The sequence below is a fragment of the Culex quinquefasciatus genome, chromosome 1 (assembly GCF_015732765.1).
Source record: "Culex quinquefasciatus strain JHB chromosome 1, VPISU_Cqui_1.0_pri_paternal, whole genome shotgun sequence".
In the NCBI taxonomy this organism is placed as follows: domain Eukaryota; kingdom Metazoa; phylum Arthropoda; class Insecta; order Diptera; family Culicidae; genus Culex; species Culex quinquefasciatus.
This window is the reverse complement of record NC_051861.1, coordinates 42,452,307-42,469,938: the sequence shown is the minus strand read 5'-3', so window position 1 is coordinate 42,469,938 and position 17,632 is coordinate 42,452,307. Positions and strand designations below refer to the sequence as shown.

The window sequence follows — 17,632 nt, the reverse complement described above, 5'->3', positions numbered from 1 at the left end:
TGCTGCTGCACTAATATTCACTTTTATTGTTTAATTTTTCTCGTCATTTTTTTGTTGTTGTTGCTAATACTGATGTAGAACGAAGGGGTGTTGCCAGCTGCCCAAATGCCATAAAAAACCTCACTCAACTATTCGAGTAGGTACGCTTCGCCAATTTTTTTGTGCACATTTAGATTGCACGCTGTACTAGTGCTAGAGGGTGCTAGTGCCTCTAGTAGTGCGAAATCATAAAACAATAAACAACGATTCGCAGGCCCCGTGTGTTCGAATCTGGTGCGATGTTTTTGCGAGCGGTGCCGCGGCTGATGACGACGATGATGATACATTTCCTGGGTTGTGTAACTTCCCAGTCGGTGCAGGTTCTGGTGCAGTTTGTGGTGGGTGGTGTGGAGCAACAAAGTTTGAACATTGTTCTGAAGGGGGTTTGGGGGGTGATGATGAGCTTCCTGTTATCTAACCGATCGATGTTTTACACTTTTATGGCCCGTGTATGTGCGGCTTAACTCGTAGATGATCGCAGATTATGAACTCGAGTCGAGGTCGAGAATGTTTTAATTTTGATTAGTTTGCTGAAGACATTTGAGTCGCTTAATTGCCAGAATTTCCGCAGTTCCGGTTGGAGTTTTACCAATTGATATTAAAAAACGTACTAAAATGGGTCTTTCTTAAGATATTCGATGAATGCTCAATATAGAGTTCTGAACAGAGGTGCGTAGACGACGTCAACGGCAGTGTCATGATTTGTTGTGGACAACTCAAAACTTGTCCCAACAACCCAGAATAAGCATTGTGGTGTGAAACATAAAGCTAACAAAAAAAATGGAACAAAATCAAATCATTTTCCAAACAAAACCATAAAACCCACACGCGTGTCCATATCTTACCGGCAGTGGTCCGAGCCTTGGTTCTCGTCGACATCATCTGCGACGACGCCGACTTCATGTGCGACCCACCTCCTCCGGTCATACCGGAGGTCGCCCTTGAAACGTTTGGATGAAACGAACCGCTTTGCTGGTGATGGCCATAGCTGCTGCTATAGCTGGCCGCCGTCGTATCGTATCCCGCCGTATGGCCACCGTACGACCCGTGGCCGGACGAATCAAACAGTGCACTGTTGTTACCACTACTAGCAGAACCGATCACAGAACCGTTCAAGGTCGTACCTTCCCGCTGCTTTGGCTGGTTCTGTCCGTTGTTGGAACCGCTGGAACCACTTCCGTTTGCACCACCACCACCAACACTGGCAACACTTCCACTTGACCCTGTCCCTCCACTCCCACCACCACCACCACTGTGACTACTCCCCGTTAGTCCTGACCCTCCGAGGGACCCGTTCCCCGTCAAGCACGGCTTCACGTCCAGAATGCAGCTGTCCTGGGCGGCAACGGCGGCCGCTTGCTGGGCCGCCAAGCTGTTGGACGTCACCTGGGCCTGATGCTGCATGAAGGCGTTGATCGTGGCCTGGTACTCGGTAGGCCCGGTATGTACCGAGTCCGGCGTCGAATCCTTGGGCGGGGTCGGTGGGAACGAAAAGCCACTACTGCTACCTCCGCCGAGTAGCTGACCGGCTGCCGCTCCCAGTTGACCACTTCCGCCGGAGACACCCATGGCCATGGCCTGGCTGAGCTTGTCCTGCGGGTCCTGGGGACAGGCGAACGGGCTGCCCCACGATACGCCGCTGCTGGACGCGATGGCAGGTTTGGTCAGCGACGTTGACGTGGTCGCCGTCGGATCGCTGAGCCACGAGAGGGGCCCGTGGAAGTGGTGCGGACGGCACACCTGCGGCGAGGTCACGTGCGAGTTGGACATGCGGGATGCTGTGGAAGGGAGAGAGAAGATAGCTGTTAGGACATGTTTTCGTTTGAAGAATTGCAAGTACACTAAAACCCCAATAATTTGAAACCCGTTGACCAAACCAACTTAATCTGTACTTTGAAGCCGGAATGATTTGAAACTTTATGAGGACCCGGAGATGAACTTGAAAGACGGGATTAGGGAGACTTTCCAAGGTATTCCTGTATAAGTTATCCTTAAACATTGAAGATTTGGGAGAAGGTTAAAGGTCAACGATTCGCAACTGCCGCAGAAATAGAATAAAAACATAACAAATTTATTCTTCTCAATGAACCGTAATTCTCAGCTCACCCAACATTGAATCATCATCACCGAATCGCGTCACGGGCTGAGGGACCCCCGTTCCAAGAAATCGTTGACACTTTTGTACCCAAAACGACAGTCATTCAAAACATGGGACATGTGTGTAACCCGATCCCCGGCAGCTCCCAGACTCCACGGGCCGGGCCGAGCGGGACTCTCACGGTATAATGTTCGAGAAAATCGTGTCTGCTCCTCCGAAACGGTACGGCGGGGTGATCCCAAAAATTTGAATTAATTAAAAGCTGTGGCTCTAAGTTCTCCTAATCTGATACACATGGGAACGTGGATCTCGAGTCGAGTCGAGGGGACACCTTTTCGGAGCAGCTTAATCGGACGAGTTAATGTTTATTGATATCTGCGAGATGTTATATACGTCTGTTGCTATCGCTGGACATGATCGAGTTTCCGCTTTGGGACTCAATCCTGGGACCGAAACCGTTGAAGCTTCCAAATTAATTGTTGACACTTTTCTACCTCTTCTTTCCCTACATGAGATGAGTCAGTGTTCTTTTACTTCTCGTATTTTTTTTTGGGTTTAATTGAATATATCTACATAAATTCTACAAAATTCACAAAGTCGTAATACCAACGAGAAACAATGAAACAATTTTAATGTCCCCGGCAAAAGGTGCTAGTGACGGGGAAAATTCATCATTTTCCGCATTATCCATAACATCCCCTCCTCACATGGCTTCCATTCATACTCAACGTCGCACAGGATATTATTACCGAATTTTTTTTTCTGCTGAGCTTTTCCATCACATTTCGCACAATAGAACGGAACGCGAGCGCAGTCAGCGGCATCAGATTTACGATTGAGTAAACCAGAACAAAAATAGATTAAAAATAAATACAAGCGAGTGTGTGTCAGCGCGAATAATGCCAGATAACGGTGGGGAAGGACCTGGGACCCACCCACGCATCAGAAGGCACGCAGAAAGGATTCGCTCAGACGGAAAGTATTTGTTTATTTGCACCAGTCGGAAAGGGATTTAAATTTAATTTTCAATTGTGAAGAGGAGGAGACGCCAATGAGGGTGCAGTCGACAATGAATCAATTTCTGAATAGTTTTACGTGTTCTGAAATGTTAATAATAATGTTTCAATTTGGTTTGGAGTCTCGAAGGCCTTGCTTTTCAACAGTTTTTTTTAATAATCAGTCATTCCACGTCAAATCGACGTCGTCGTGCTATCTTGTCGCATCCGCCATTTTGACGTTCCGAGAAAAACGCGTTTTAATGTTTGACCTTGAATAAACAAAAACGAGAGCACGCAATGTAAACAATAACAAGCACGTTTTGTTTGGCTGACCATTCTGTGCATTGTCCCGAAGTTTGGTTGAAGTTGGTTGTTGGAGTCCCGAGTTATAATTACAAATGTTTACGGTAGTCTAGCTTGTACGTGCGTCAAACGCATCCTGACCTGAAATCCCTTTGGCCTTTTGTCGCACTTACATCAATTTTCAGGGAGTGACAAGATAGCACGACAAGATTTAAACTTCTTTTATATGAAAAGTGACAAAAATTTTCGGAGCTTTTTTAGTTTTCATTGAATATCTTAGGGTGGAAATTGAATTTTGGGGATCTGTGAAGGTCAAAAGATGTGGCATTGTGAGATGCACAAAATGGCGTTCTTAACTCAATTTGGCCCAAAATGCACGTACGACAAGTTAGCACGACGGCGACGAAATAGGAAGTCTCGAAATCAAAAGTGCTCCGATTTGGCTCAAATTTGTAGTGGGGGTTCTTTGGCCCGAATAATTGGACCCGTATTTTTTTGTTTGGCGATTAAGGTGGTCTTATCCGAAATAGGGTAGTCCATAAAATTGCTTTTTTCGTCGATTTTCGCAAAAGCCACATTTTTCAAAAAATCATATCTCCGGTACGGCTGAACCAATTTTGAAGCCCCACAATTCAAAAGAAAGGTTATTAGTTGAGCTTTTATGGAAAAATATGTTGAGGTCCAAAAAAACTAGCTGAATATTTGAAAAGGTCCTATGAAAATTTCATTTGCCGATTTCAAGGTCTCGGGACCAAAGAGCACATGTCTGAAAATATTTTTTTCCTGATTCCTTGTAATATTTTACACCACATATCAAAAAATTGCAAATAACCATTAACACATTTCGGAGATATGTGTTAACATAAAAACTGGGTTTTTCGACGCGCCGCGCGCAAAAACGGGTAAAAATCAACTTTTTTAACTAAAATTGGGTTCGTATAAGCACAAGGAAGGTTCTTACGCTAACTAATTGACACTTTGGCCACTCGGGAACCGATTCCGGAGCATCTCCAGATTGTATGGGAAAATTTACGTAAAACAAATTTTGATCGCAGGAGGCTGAATAAGCAAACAAACTAAAAACGTCAAGAAACAAAAAAGTCAAGACGACGTTTGTCGGGTAACGCTTGTTTGCTAAACAATTGTCTAAGAGACATTGAAGATTGGACCTCTGGTTGCTGAGATACAGCGGCTTAAACAAAAAGAAAAACAAAAATTGAAGTTTTCTAAGTTTCACTTAAACAGCCCACCATTTTCTTATATGGATACTTATGGATACTTATATGGCAACTTATGGTCCGATTTTCAATGTTAAAACATGAAACTGGTATTATTTTTTTTATTAAATGCACCGTTATCATGATTTGCATTTTTAGGTAAAAAGATATAAATTGGAAAAGGATCCTCGTATTGGCATACGAATTATACAAAGTGACTCCTTTTGTCAAAGAAAATGTATGGAAAGTTTTATCCTATTGAAAAAATACATATAAAATTCGATTTACAAAAACGTGGAGAAATAATGAAATCTTTAATCTTTATTTTCTAATTAATTTGAGCCACCCTAATCTATCCTAAGCTGCTTTCCTGTTTAATACAGGTTATGTATTTTGATTTTAAATGTTTTTTTTTATTTTTCTTTCTATGCGAATTTAAAAAAAAATCATATCTTATAAGAGTGAACGAATATGAACCACCCTAGGCCATCTAAGACCACCCTAGTTGCCATAAAAACCAGGTTTGACCACCTTTGTCCACAAACCAATTTTACCTGTATTTGAGCTCACTAAGAGCAGTTTTGATACTGATTAATGCGACATTCATGTTCATTTTCTCATAGAGCATGGTACAAAATCTCATAAAATGACCATTTTTAAATCGCTGTAACTTGGGTTTTAGAAAAACCCTTATGAGATGTTATATTCATATTAAAGAAGAAGTTTTGAGCTTTCAGATGCACCGCAGAGCTTATTTTTTTGTGTCCCCCTCGAAAAGATACAAACATTTGAAAAAGGCCTATTAAAAACTTTAAAAACGCTGTAACTTTTTACCAAAATGACCTAGCGACTTTGTTGATTTCAAAAGACGCGTATTTTTATGCTCTAAATATGTCCCGAAGTCACCAAAATTGCCAAAAATGATACAAAAAAGATACGCAATAAAAACACTTTTTTGATGGGCCACCCTACTGCTTTTCATATAAAATGCTGTAGAATGATCAGATTAAGAGATAGAGATTTGGTGTCGTGGACAAAGTTGTTTGAAATGGCTAGTACTACAATACTGTCGAAGAAAGTATACCTCTATCTCATCTAGAAGCGAAGATAGTTTTTGAAAATATTAGAAATTTTTAGACCACCCTAATATCGTTTTGAGCAAAAGATGTATAATTTCATTTTTAACAAATGCTTCTTAGACACCGAAGCTCGAAAATGCATCCCTGAAGCGAAAATAAATTATTCCTGCTAAATTTGCGTTTCCGACCACTGTGCAGAGGTCCAATCTTCAATGTCTCTTAGACAATTTTATAGCAAATTTTCTGTACTTTCAAAAAACAAAAAATTCAGAAATGGTCGCTCATGGTCACTATTTTTAAAAATCGAAAAACTCCAAATATTTCGCTAAAATCAAACTTTCGGTGGCTATATCTTGAAAACAAAGCCTTTGATCAAAAAATCTCTGCAGTACTTTTCGATTGGAAATTCAATTTTACATTAAAAAATTATGTCAAATTTATTTTTGCATGAAATTTAGTTTTTTTTTCAAAAATCACTTTTTTTCAAAAATTCATAACTCGGTGGCAGATTTTTTGACCATGTTTCTCTATGGCTCAATAATTGCGGATTTTTGTCCCCTAAAACATATTAAAAAATCGCGAAAATCAAAAAATATGTTTTTTGGAAAATTGAGTTTTTGTAAAAAAATGTCAATTAAAAAATCGGCAATTTTTTTTCGTGTACCTATTTTTTCTCAATAGTTACAGATATTCGTATATTTACTTACCATTTTTGTATGGACAGCTGCCAAAATTGTATGGAGACTTGTATGGGTGAACCAATGACACAAAATAGCTTCTTTGGTCATAGGGAAGGCCCCCACAAAGTTTGAGCCAAATCAAAAAATACAAATAAAATCCATTTCCGGTTTTGGTAGAGTATTGTTCTGCGATAACTTGAAAATTTCAGCGATGACCTATGCATGTCTGGGTATCAAAAGTTGCGTCTTTCAATTACAAAATTGATGTATTAATTATTGAAGAATTATTTTAAACTTTTTTGAGGTCGTGTTGAATGAATGAATGTGAGGAAGGCACCAACCAGCTAATGGTAGATTAAGTAACGTTTTATATAAAATCGAATCTAGTTTTTGTACCAGGGAACCACCCGCTTTTAATTTATTCCGATTTTGGGTCCGATTTCGCCCACTGTGCATTGTGTTCTCTAGACGATTTTACGTAAGAATATTTTTTTCTTATGTTGGGCGTTTTAAAATCTCTTGAGATATCGATTTGATAAGCTTGCAGTCATTCCCTTGTGGACCACCTATAAGTGAGGTACTCCTCGATATTAGCTCCTGAAAAGTGCTAAAAAGTGCAATAAAAAAGAGGCGGTCCTCACCAGCAGGATCGGCAGATGTGAAGAAGCTAAAGAATGCTGAAGAGCTACCTGCAAAGCCAGGCAGTTTGAGCAAGGACGCTCAAAATTCGTCTGGAACCCAGTTCGCTACCCTCCCTGTGGACGTGAGCGAGAAGGAAGAATTTGAACGATGGGAAAAGTTGCCACCCATTTTTGTGAAAACATCGTCATCGGATTCGGTGCGAAAGTGGCTGACCGGGTTTATCAAATCTGGTGCTTTACGAGCTTCCATTCGCTTGTGTGCTGATGGACTCAAAATTCTGCTACCTGGCAGAAAGGATTACAACTACGTTCGGATGATTGAATACTACAGCCATGACGATCCAGATTAACGCCCCATGAAACAGGTCCTCCGAGGCCTGTACGACATGGATGTGAGTGTGCTGAAAGAAGAGCTAAAATCTCTGAAGTTGAACGTGATCGAAGTCTTCAAGATGACGAGACACGACAAGGACATCAAGTATCGTGATCAACTGTTCCTGGTTCATCTCGAGAAAGGATCGACCACGCCGTCTGAGCTGAAGGCAGTTCGGGCAATTTTCAACATCATCGTGTCTTGGGAACGTTATCGTCCAGTGCAGGCCTGCAAAATGTTTCCAACCCAGCGTACACATGAAGCAAACCAAAATGTCAGTTCACTGCTAGCATCTGACTGTAAGCCTACTGTGTCCGTTCAACCACTGCCGCCTGACTCGTGCCGGTCGGCTGCTGGAGAATGAGAGACGTGAAAAAATTAGCTACACTCACTCAATTCGTGTCGTATGACTGACCCGTAAAATCCTCTTTAATCACTATTTTGACTATTTTTAAACAATTGAATGGTTCTAGACTGTGCAAAAAAACTTAAAACAACCATAACTTATATTCAAAATTACATTTCCACGCATAAATACCAACTTTTTGTGTAAAAACTTGTTTCTTTATGTGTGTGCGTGCAACGTCGAATGAGCGTTGGTCGACTACTGCCTCGCATTGCAGCTGCTCAGTGAGCTAGGGCACTCACGACTGAGTCGGTTTTGTTTATGTCACGGTTTTGCGGTTCAGTGAATGGATCTGAAAAAATCGTGTATGCGTCGCCAATTTTCGCGTCAGGACCCCTGACATTTTCAGCTCTGGTCCAGTGCACCGTGACGTGGCGCAATGTTCAAACTGCTTGCGGTTTGGACATGGTGGAAGGAACTGTTTCATCAAGAGTCGTTGTGCAACCTGCGGAGGTGAACACAAAACTCAAGCTTGCGAAACAATCAACGAGAACATCGAAGCGAAATGCTTCAATTGCGGCGGCGACCATTCTACCAAGAATCGTAGCTGCCCAAAACGAGCTGAGTTTGTAAAAATTCGGCAGCAAGCGACGACGAGGCACCAACCAAATCGTCGCAAAACACCACCAACTTTCACGGACGTGGATTTTCCTGCTTTGGCGTCACCTGGAGCGGGATCTGTTCGAATGGTTCCAAATCTGCAGCCATTACCGTTGAATCAACGGCAAAAAGTTGCGGAGAATACAACACCTCCTGGCTTAAGTCAGCTACCGAGGGAAAACCAACCAACATCAACGGGTGAAGGCAGTAGTGACCAATAACTTTTGAACATTATCATCGAGATGACAACAACACTGCGTGGGTGCAAAACTCGTGCGGAACAAGTAAGAACGCTTGGAGGATATATCTTGAAATACAATTCGTAGTTTACTCGGTCTCTATCACTCAAGTATCGGACTAACATTCCCATCCACTTCCCCGTGACTCTACCACTGGTCGTGGCTGGCGCCGGTATTGATCAGCATGATAGAGTCCTTTGAGAAGTTGCGAAGCGAGGAAAGATAGCACCCACTCATCTTCCACAGCTCGTGGATGTAACTTCTGGAGGTCCTGGTCAATAACGGAGTAGCAACTGCGGGAGGGCACCTATGCTTCGTAGTTCGTAGTTTACTCGTTCTAATGATCTTGAATATTTCAATGAATTTACTTTTTTAGTTTTAAGTTAGGATTAGTTATTTTAGTGTTTTTTTACTTTTTTCCCAAATGTATTCGATTCAATGCAAAAATGTAAAACAATTTGAAGTAAATAAATGAATGTGAACAGGTTATAATAAATACAACAACGATGAAGAGCATTTAGCCATACCACTTAGAATGTAAATGAAATGTAATTATTATAAGAAAGTTGAGTAAAGACATATTTAATTTAAAAAAAAAAGCTTGCAGATGATACATTTACCTACCACGCGATGCACTTTGCCTAATTGGACCCAATTTGTAGGAAGGTTAACATAACATCACACAAGTAATGTTTTGTTTAATTTCTTTATTTTTAAAGATAAAAATTTAGGAATATAGTAAAACCGTCAACTGGGGCGAATCAGGAATACAAAAGGCTGACAAGGAGAAAAGTTTTTAGAGCGCTTCAAGGTTTGAAATTTGGGTAATGCTGCTGTTCCCTAGTATCATTTTAGGTTTTAAGTAGGCCATAAAAGCCTATTTAAGCCGTATGAGGGTTTCCAGAACCATGATAAAACCTGTAAGCTTAAAAATGTTACTAGGGTTGTTCTGTGTCTGTTCAATATCAATCAAAAATATCCAATTAGTGCAGTAATAAGGCTGAATAAAACTTTCCCAGTTTGCCCCAGATGAAGTAAGTAAGTAAGTAAGTAAAACTTTCCCTGTTCCTGAGGGGAACGGGTGAAGAGTATCGGAGCCGGCATTTACAAAGCGGTTTCAGTGACAGTTTTTTAATCAACTTAATGTTAACATGTTAAGGTTAATATTAACATTCCATTGGTTGTCTTCCTAAGGTGTCGTGATAAGGTCCTGTTTGTGACGATACACTACCTTCCCTTTACTATGCAATCGAATCCAGAAGGGAAAAGATCACCAGTTGTGTTGGTCCTAGCTGGGATTTGAACCCCGATTTACTGCTTACGAGGCTGTTGTCCAAACAATAGTGATTCCGTCACCTGGCATCACTATTGTTGGGACAACCTTTAAATTAATGTGAATGAAATAGTGATGCAAAATTGATTATTTTTACTTAAAGAATGAAAAGTCAAAGTTTCACATCAATCTAAATAATAAAAACAAATAAAATCTGATCTTTTTTCTAGAACAACTCCTTTTCACCTCCTATGAGAGACCTTTCTGCACCCAGAACTTCAAACTCAGCGTCAGTCCTCTCTCTCTCTCGCTCCTACTTCACCACTTTACACGCCCCATTCAAAGGTGCGATCAGATCCGATCTAAATCCGATATCACGGGCGATATCTAGATGAACAAGACACATCGCCGAGCAGCGACTCTGTCGAAAGATCAGAACGAAGTGTGACTTGCGCCCCAAAGTGTCCAACATGGCCTGAATTGGTTCTGGGTTTTGGTAGCGCCACCCATTCTGTGCTGGTGGAACACATGTTTTGACGCCCAGTGTAACACACACATACCAGTTCGCGAAGTTGGTGGGAAATTGGGCTCGAAGGTCGTAATTTTCGCGTCCCACCGAGTTAAGGGTTCAAGAACGCAACAGCTCAAACAAATCGTAAATTTCGTAACCGATTTGGGCCCATAAAACGACCATAAAACCACCGAATAAACAACGGGGTCAGGCGGGATCCAAGGTGGACGACTTCGCGACGTGACCGTCGGGAGGACCTCGGGCTGGTGGCGCTCCCAGCAGCAGTGACCAGGACCGCGCTGAGACCTCGCCTGGTGAAGAGATAATAATAAAATGAGCAATAATTCGCTATCATCATCTTGTTTTGTTCGGTTGTGATCTCGCGAAAATCAACGCGCTCGTTACAAACGCTGCTCTCCGTGAGATGCGGGGTTGGGTTTTGAACCGCGGCCGGCCGGACGGATGGTGATCTGTAATCAACTGACATCGAGCTCAGTGGTCTTAGGGGTAATAATAATAAATTACAATAATCACAGCGACCGGCACGGGTTGGTGGTGGTTGTGGAGGGTTAGTTGGGAGTAGCAATAGCAGCGAGCTTGTTGAGATGTTGAGAAAGGCTGGTGATTTTCGACCAGGGATTGATTTTTCATCGCAACAAAAATCATCAGTGGAATTGAAATGTTATCAAAAGAGAAAAATAAAGTGCTCCAAAGTTCTACCAAGTTCACAATATGGGTAACCATTATTTCACCAAATTTTTAAACTCGAACTGTTACTAACTGGTGCCCCCCAGGGAGTGCATACTGACCAACAGAACGTCCAACTGAACCGACAAACAAAAAATCACCCTCCTTTATTCAAATCAACGGTCATATGCAAATTGGCAGTTCAATGAAGCTCGTTCCGTCCATTTCTCCGCGCGCTCGGAATCCCCATCTTCCAACCAAAATCCACAAGCTTAAATCCAACGCAACAGTAAAACTTGAACTTCTGTTGAAGAAACGCTTGACCGACTGCTGCAGCTTTCAGCTACGGTGGAGAACTTAATTACTATACGTGAGAGTCCTTGCTCGCTGGCTTACTCCTCGAGCGAAATGCAGACGTCCTTAGCGGGTCTTCCCGACAGGACCTGGCGCGCGTGCACACGTGCTAAGCCCCTAACGAGGATTTGCTGGGTCCTGTGTCGGAGACAGAAGTAAGAAAAAAGGACTCCAAATTTCCACCTGCCCCCATTAAGTTTTTCGGGCCAAGGAATCCGCTCAGCTGATGATAAACACATATATTTTTGCCGTGTTTTTTTTTCTTTCTTTCAGGGAACCCCAGCCGTTCGGAACAAGTGGAATATTAAATGCTCCACGTAAAGAGGAAGGCAATGTTAAAGCACGTGGAAAGTGTGTAATAATTTTGTTGTTTCCTCGGCAGCACGCACACACACATCGATCAATAGAAGAAAAAAGGATGACGCAGGACGCAGGTTGCCTCTTTTGTGAGGGAACGCGACCAGTCATAATAAATTAGAGAACCAAAGGGCCAGCAGAGCAGGTGGATTTGTCCGGACACAAACGATGGTCCCTTTTTTTGGTGTTTGAAGGCAGTCGAGCGAAAAACGGTTGATTTGGCGGGTGCTCCCAGAGTTTGTTGGCCTTTCCTAATGCTTGGATCGAATCGATGTCAAAGAACTGTCACATCAGTTAGATTCGATGAATGACAACTTTAACGTGAATAACTTGAATTTGGAGAAAAAAATCATTCACTGAAATATGAAAATTATAAAATTTTCTTCCTTTGAGATAAAATAAGTTTTGTAAAAATGAAATAAATATTATATATTTTAAAATAAAACATGTGGTATATTTTGTTTTTGCTTAGGAAATTGATATTACATACTGAGATGCTGCATTTAAAGAAATGATTTTGGTAAGCATAAGCTTTACTCATTTAAAATAGAATTTATTTAGATGTTTCAAAACATTTCTATCAAATTTCTTATTCCGAAGAACTCAAAATTGGACAAACTAATTTTGTTTAGTTTTTCAAAACATGATTTTCTTTGAAAGTTTGTAAACAAATAGAAAATCTAGTTTTAAATGTTCAACGCAGTTGACAGGCTAAATTCCAAATTTGAGCTCATTCTGACCACGGGAACCCATTCCTCTAATCGCTTGAAGTTTGTATGGGAAAAACTTACTTAATCCACCTATGTGGTTGGAGCCTTCCTCACTTATTACCAACAATGGCTGATATGATGGAATTGTACAAAAATTTCATCTATTTTTAAGATCCGGAATAAAAAAGTACATAAATGTCACTTAAGTGTCCATATCTCGAGACAGGGTTGCCAGATCTTTAATGTTTTGGACGCGTTGGAAAGATCTTTTGATAACCTAACCAACGATGGGTTGGATGGTGGATCCGGACATAGTTTACATACATTTAAGTGAGATCCAGCATCCAAAAAGTACATAAATATCACTTAAGTCGCCATATCTCGAGACAGGGTTGCCAGATCTTCAATGTTTTGGACTCGTTGGAAAGGTTTTTTGGTAACCTAACCAACGATGGATTGGGTGGTGGATCCGGACATAGTTTACATACTTTTAAGTGAGATCCGGCTTCCAAAAAGTACATCAATATCACTTAAGTGGGCATATCTCTAGACAGGGTTGCCAGATCTTCAATGTTTTAGGCTAGTTGAAAAGGTTTTTTGATAACCTAACCAACGATGGGTTGAATGATGGACCCAGATATAGTTTACATACATTTAAGTGAGATCCGGATATATGTGAAAACACATTTTTATACAAAACTTTTGAACTACTTATCGAAACTTCAATCTGTATAAAACTCGATCTATGGGACCCTAAACCAAGGCGACTGCAACAGGTTTGGATCAAATCGGTTCAGCCAGTGCCGAGAAACGTGAGCTAGTTTGTTGGTCACATACATACATACACACACACACACATACACACAGACATTTGTTCAGTTTTCGATTCTGAGTCGATATGTATACATGAAGGTGGCATTTTATTTGGCGGGAACATTTGATAAAATGAGCAATTAGGCTTTCCACACTTTCCACACAAGTCTTCGTAAAACTTTTCAAACATTTTTACAATATATTTTTTTGAAATTTAGCTCGGGAGGCATCGCAAAGCCAATACCTTATCCCACTAACCCAAAAAAAAAATTAATCACGTGATGCTTGAAGGAGATGCTGTGGATTCAACGGTCTCAAGCGGTATCAACAAGTATATAGCGAAAAACTATGTGCTTGATGAGTCTGCAACTTCAACTATCGGACTAACATTCCTCCCTTTCGTTGAACTGCAGGCTTCTTGGGAGGGCGCCGGTATTGACTAATAATGTAGGGAGCTTCAGAGGTTAAACAGTGAACAGATGGTTGGCTCCCACTGATCATTTTTGATTCATTGTTTAACTTCAGCTGATCTGTCAATAACGGAGTAGCAGCTCATTGGCAGTCAACCATGCTCATGCTCATGCTCATGCTCAAGGGTAACTTTTGTCCCTGATCACGAATCCAAGGTCCATTTTTTGGTATCTCGTGACGGAGAGGCGGTACGACCCCTTCCATTTTTGAGCATGCGAAAAAAGAGGTGTTTTTCAATAATTTGCAGTCTGAAACAGTGATGAGATAGAAATTTGGTGTCAAAGAGACTTTTATGTAAAATTAGACGCCCGATTTGATGGCGAACTCAGAATTCCGGAAAAACGTATTTTAAATTAAAAAAAAACACTAAAAAAGTTTTAAAAATTCTCCCATTTTCCGTTACTCGACTGTAAAAAATTTTGAAACATGTCATTTTAAGGGAAATTTAATGTACTTTTCGAATCCCAGAAGGGTCATTTTTTCATTTAGAACAAAATTTTTCATTTTAAAATTTCATGTTTTTTCTAACTTTGCAGGGTTATTTTTTAGAATTTAACAATGTTCTACAAAGTTGTAGAGCAGATAATTACACAAATTTAAATATACAGACATAAGGGGTTTGCTTATAAACATCACGAGTTATCAAGATTTTACGAAAAAAAGTTTTGAAAAAGTTACTTTATGTGTTTCTCTTTGTTTCGTCGTCCGTGTCTGTCGCGGGTGACCTTGAACGACCATGATCAACGACGACCAAAATTTTCAAAACTTTTTTTTCGTAAAATCGCGATAACTCGTGATGTTTATATGCAAACCCCGTATGTCTCTATATAATTTTTTTTATAATTATCTGCTTAACAACTTTGTAGAACTTTATTACACTCTAAAAAATAACCCTGCAAAGTTAGAAAAAACATGAAATTTTAAAATGAAAATTTTTGTTCAAAATGAAAAAAATACCCTAATGGGTCAATGTAGATTCGAAAAGTACATTAAATTTCCCTTAAAATGACATGTTCCACAATTTTTTACAGTCGAGTAACGGAAAATGGGAGAATTTTTAAAACTTTTTTGTCTTTTGCCTTCCTCACGTCACTGAGGAAAGGCTATTAAATCACTCGAAAAATGAACATCTCAATTAGACCTCCTGGACCCACCTTCATGTATACCTATCGATTCAGAATCAAATTCTGAGCAAATGTCTGTGTGTGTGGTGGGATGTTGATCAAAAAATTGTCACTCGATTATCTCGACATTGGCTAAACCGATTTTGTCCGTTTTGGCGTCATTCGATCCGTCTTGGGGTCCCATAAGTCGCTGTTAAAAATTATGTAGTTTAGTTAAGTACTTCAAAAGTTATGCTAAAAAAAGATTTTAACAAAAGTCCGGAAGATTATAAAAGAGTGGTTTTTATAAGAAAACCCGTCATGCTATACATTTTCAGGAAGGAATTTAAAAGACCTTTCCAACGCGTCCAAGACTTTGAAGATCTGACAAATGTATCAAAAGTTATAAGCACTTAAGTGTTATTTATACGCTTTTTGGAGGCCGGATCTCAGATACGTTGATGAAAACGTTGTCCGGATCTCTCATGCGACCTATCGTTGGATAGGTATTCAAAAGAGCTTTCGAACGCGTCCAAAACATTGAAGATCTGACAACCCTATCAAAAGTTATAAGCACTTAAGTGTTATTTACGCAATTTTTGCATTTTGGATGGCACCTTTTAAATGTGAGGAAGGCGCCATCCACCTAAGGGTGGATTAAGTAACGTTTTTTTTTGGAATTTCGAGTACGCCATCAAGTTGGGCGTCTAATTTTACATAAAAGTCTCTTTGACACCAAATTTCTATCTCATCACTGTTTCAGACTGCAAATTATTGAAAAACACCTCTTTTTTCGCATGCTCAAAAATGGAAGGGGTCGTACCACCTCTCCGTCACGAGATACCAAAAAACGGACCTCGGATTCGTGATCAGGGACAAAAGTTACCCATTAGGACAAAGTTTCACGCAAATCGAAGAGGGGTCGGGGCAACTGCTGCTTACCCATTTATTAAATTCCCAAAGATCTGGCACAATATGGGTCATAAACAAACTCGGACAAAAACTTTACAACCAAAAAAAATTTTTTTTGAACAAAATTGAAATGTGGTAACAGCAAAATTGAAATCAAAAAATATTTTGCTTTTTTCGATTATTTTTATTTTTTTTTTTTCAAAATCATAATTTTACGATTAGATTCTGAGATATAGTCTTGCAATGAATAAAAATTGATAAAATAAGGGTTTTCATTCAAGCTATTTGACCTTCTTTTTCAGATGCAAATAAAAAAATATGTTGGTAGGGGACCATCCATAAACCACGTGAACACTTTAATGGGGGGGGGGTTATGGCGATTGTCCATGCTCCATACAAAAAAGATTTTTTTTGTATGGACAATTGTCCACGAGGGGGGGGGGGTCGAGATTACCAAAAAAGTGTCCACGTGGTTTATGAATGGTCCCTAGGTTGAAAATGTGATTAGACCTCTTTGTTGAGTAATTTTTATTAAATAATGTGTAAAAATGAGAAATTCAACAATAACTTTACAAAATTTCACCAGTTTGTGAAATTACACATTTCTTGTGTTTGTGTGTGTGCAGCCAATCAAACGGAATCACACGGTTGCTTCTTATAAATTGAGTTGTTTCCATGTATTTTAGATTTTACATTCAATACATTCAAATAACTCGCATAGGCATTTGGAAAGTGTTAGCTCTGCCGGCATTTGGGAAGTGTTAGCTCAATCGGATTCAAACGTTATTTAGAACATCCGATTCCTTGACAAAAGGACAAAGACACAGCACGTATATTTTTTGTAGTAATAGTATCCCTAATTCTACCAATCCAAAGGACGGTGGATCGAACCCCGGTTCGAGTGATTTTATTTTTTCGTTCATGTTTAGTGTTTCAAAAATTCATATTTCCTGAATTTTATCGTTTGGAGCAGATAGGAATCGAACCCAGGATCATTCGCTTACAAAGCGAACACCGTAACCAGTCAAATACGGCTGCTTCATTTCGTGAGATTACACATTTCTTTAGCACAAAATCTGTCACCATTCCAAGATGTAATATTATCATATTTTTTTTTTACTGTGTAGGTTGGCAACCATTAATCGGCTTTTTAATGTTAAAAAAAGGAAACATTGGTGAAAAATTCTTATGTTTGCGATAATAATATTTGGGTCATTCCAGGTCAACTGAGTACACTTTTGGACTCGACCTTCACCGATTTGGACCAAACTTGGAGGGAACGTTCATCTATCGATAGTCAACAGACATCTCAAGTTTGGTGCTGATTGGACTATCCCTCTATTTTTGGCACCGCCCTCTTTTTTGACGATTTTCTTAAAAAACTTTTTCAAAAGTCTTTCTACAGGTTGAATTTTAAAGAAAATTGTCCAAGGAATTCGAAAAAAAAATTGTAGCCCTTAAATGCCCAGTAATACTATATTTTTAAGTTTTAAGTATTTAAATTTAGTTTTGACCAATTACCTATACTTTAATTTGTTTTATTTTATCACCATCGTGTTCCCCGGGCAATTTTTCATAATAATCAATGTAGACCTCAAACTAAAATGAACCATTGGCAAGATACAGCGATTTTACTGAAAAAGTTTGATTTTACGCAGCACTCGGAAGAACATGGTGTACTTTTCAACAAAAAGGGATGAATCCCGCATAGTTCGGTTCTTATCTGTGAGAAACTTTTTTTCGGAATTGAATTCACAGGACAGAGTGC

At 39.9% G+C, this 17,632-nt stretch overlaps 1 protein-coding gene across 3 annotated transcripts in view; it reads right to left on the bottom strand.

Moving 5' to 3' along the window:
- The window catches only part of LOC6040673 (GATA-binding factor C), a 359,437-nt gene that overhangs the window by 149,037 nt on the left and 192,768 nt on the right, over positions 1 to 17,632 (bottom strand). The window contains exon 3 of one of the 3 annotated variants that reach the window (XM_038252283.1): positions 885 to 1,817. In XM_038252283.1, coding sequence (XP_038108211.1) covers positions 885 to 1,817 — 933 coding nt within the window. The remainder of the gene's footprint in view (positions 1 to 884; positions 1,818 to 17,632) is intronic. The other 2 variants (XM_038252293.1, XM_038252301.1) reach the window with 2 other exon arrangements.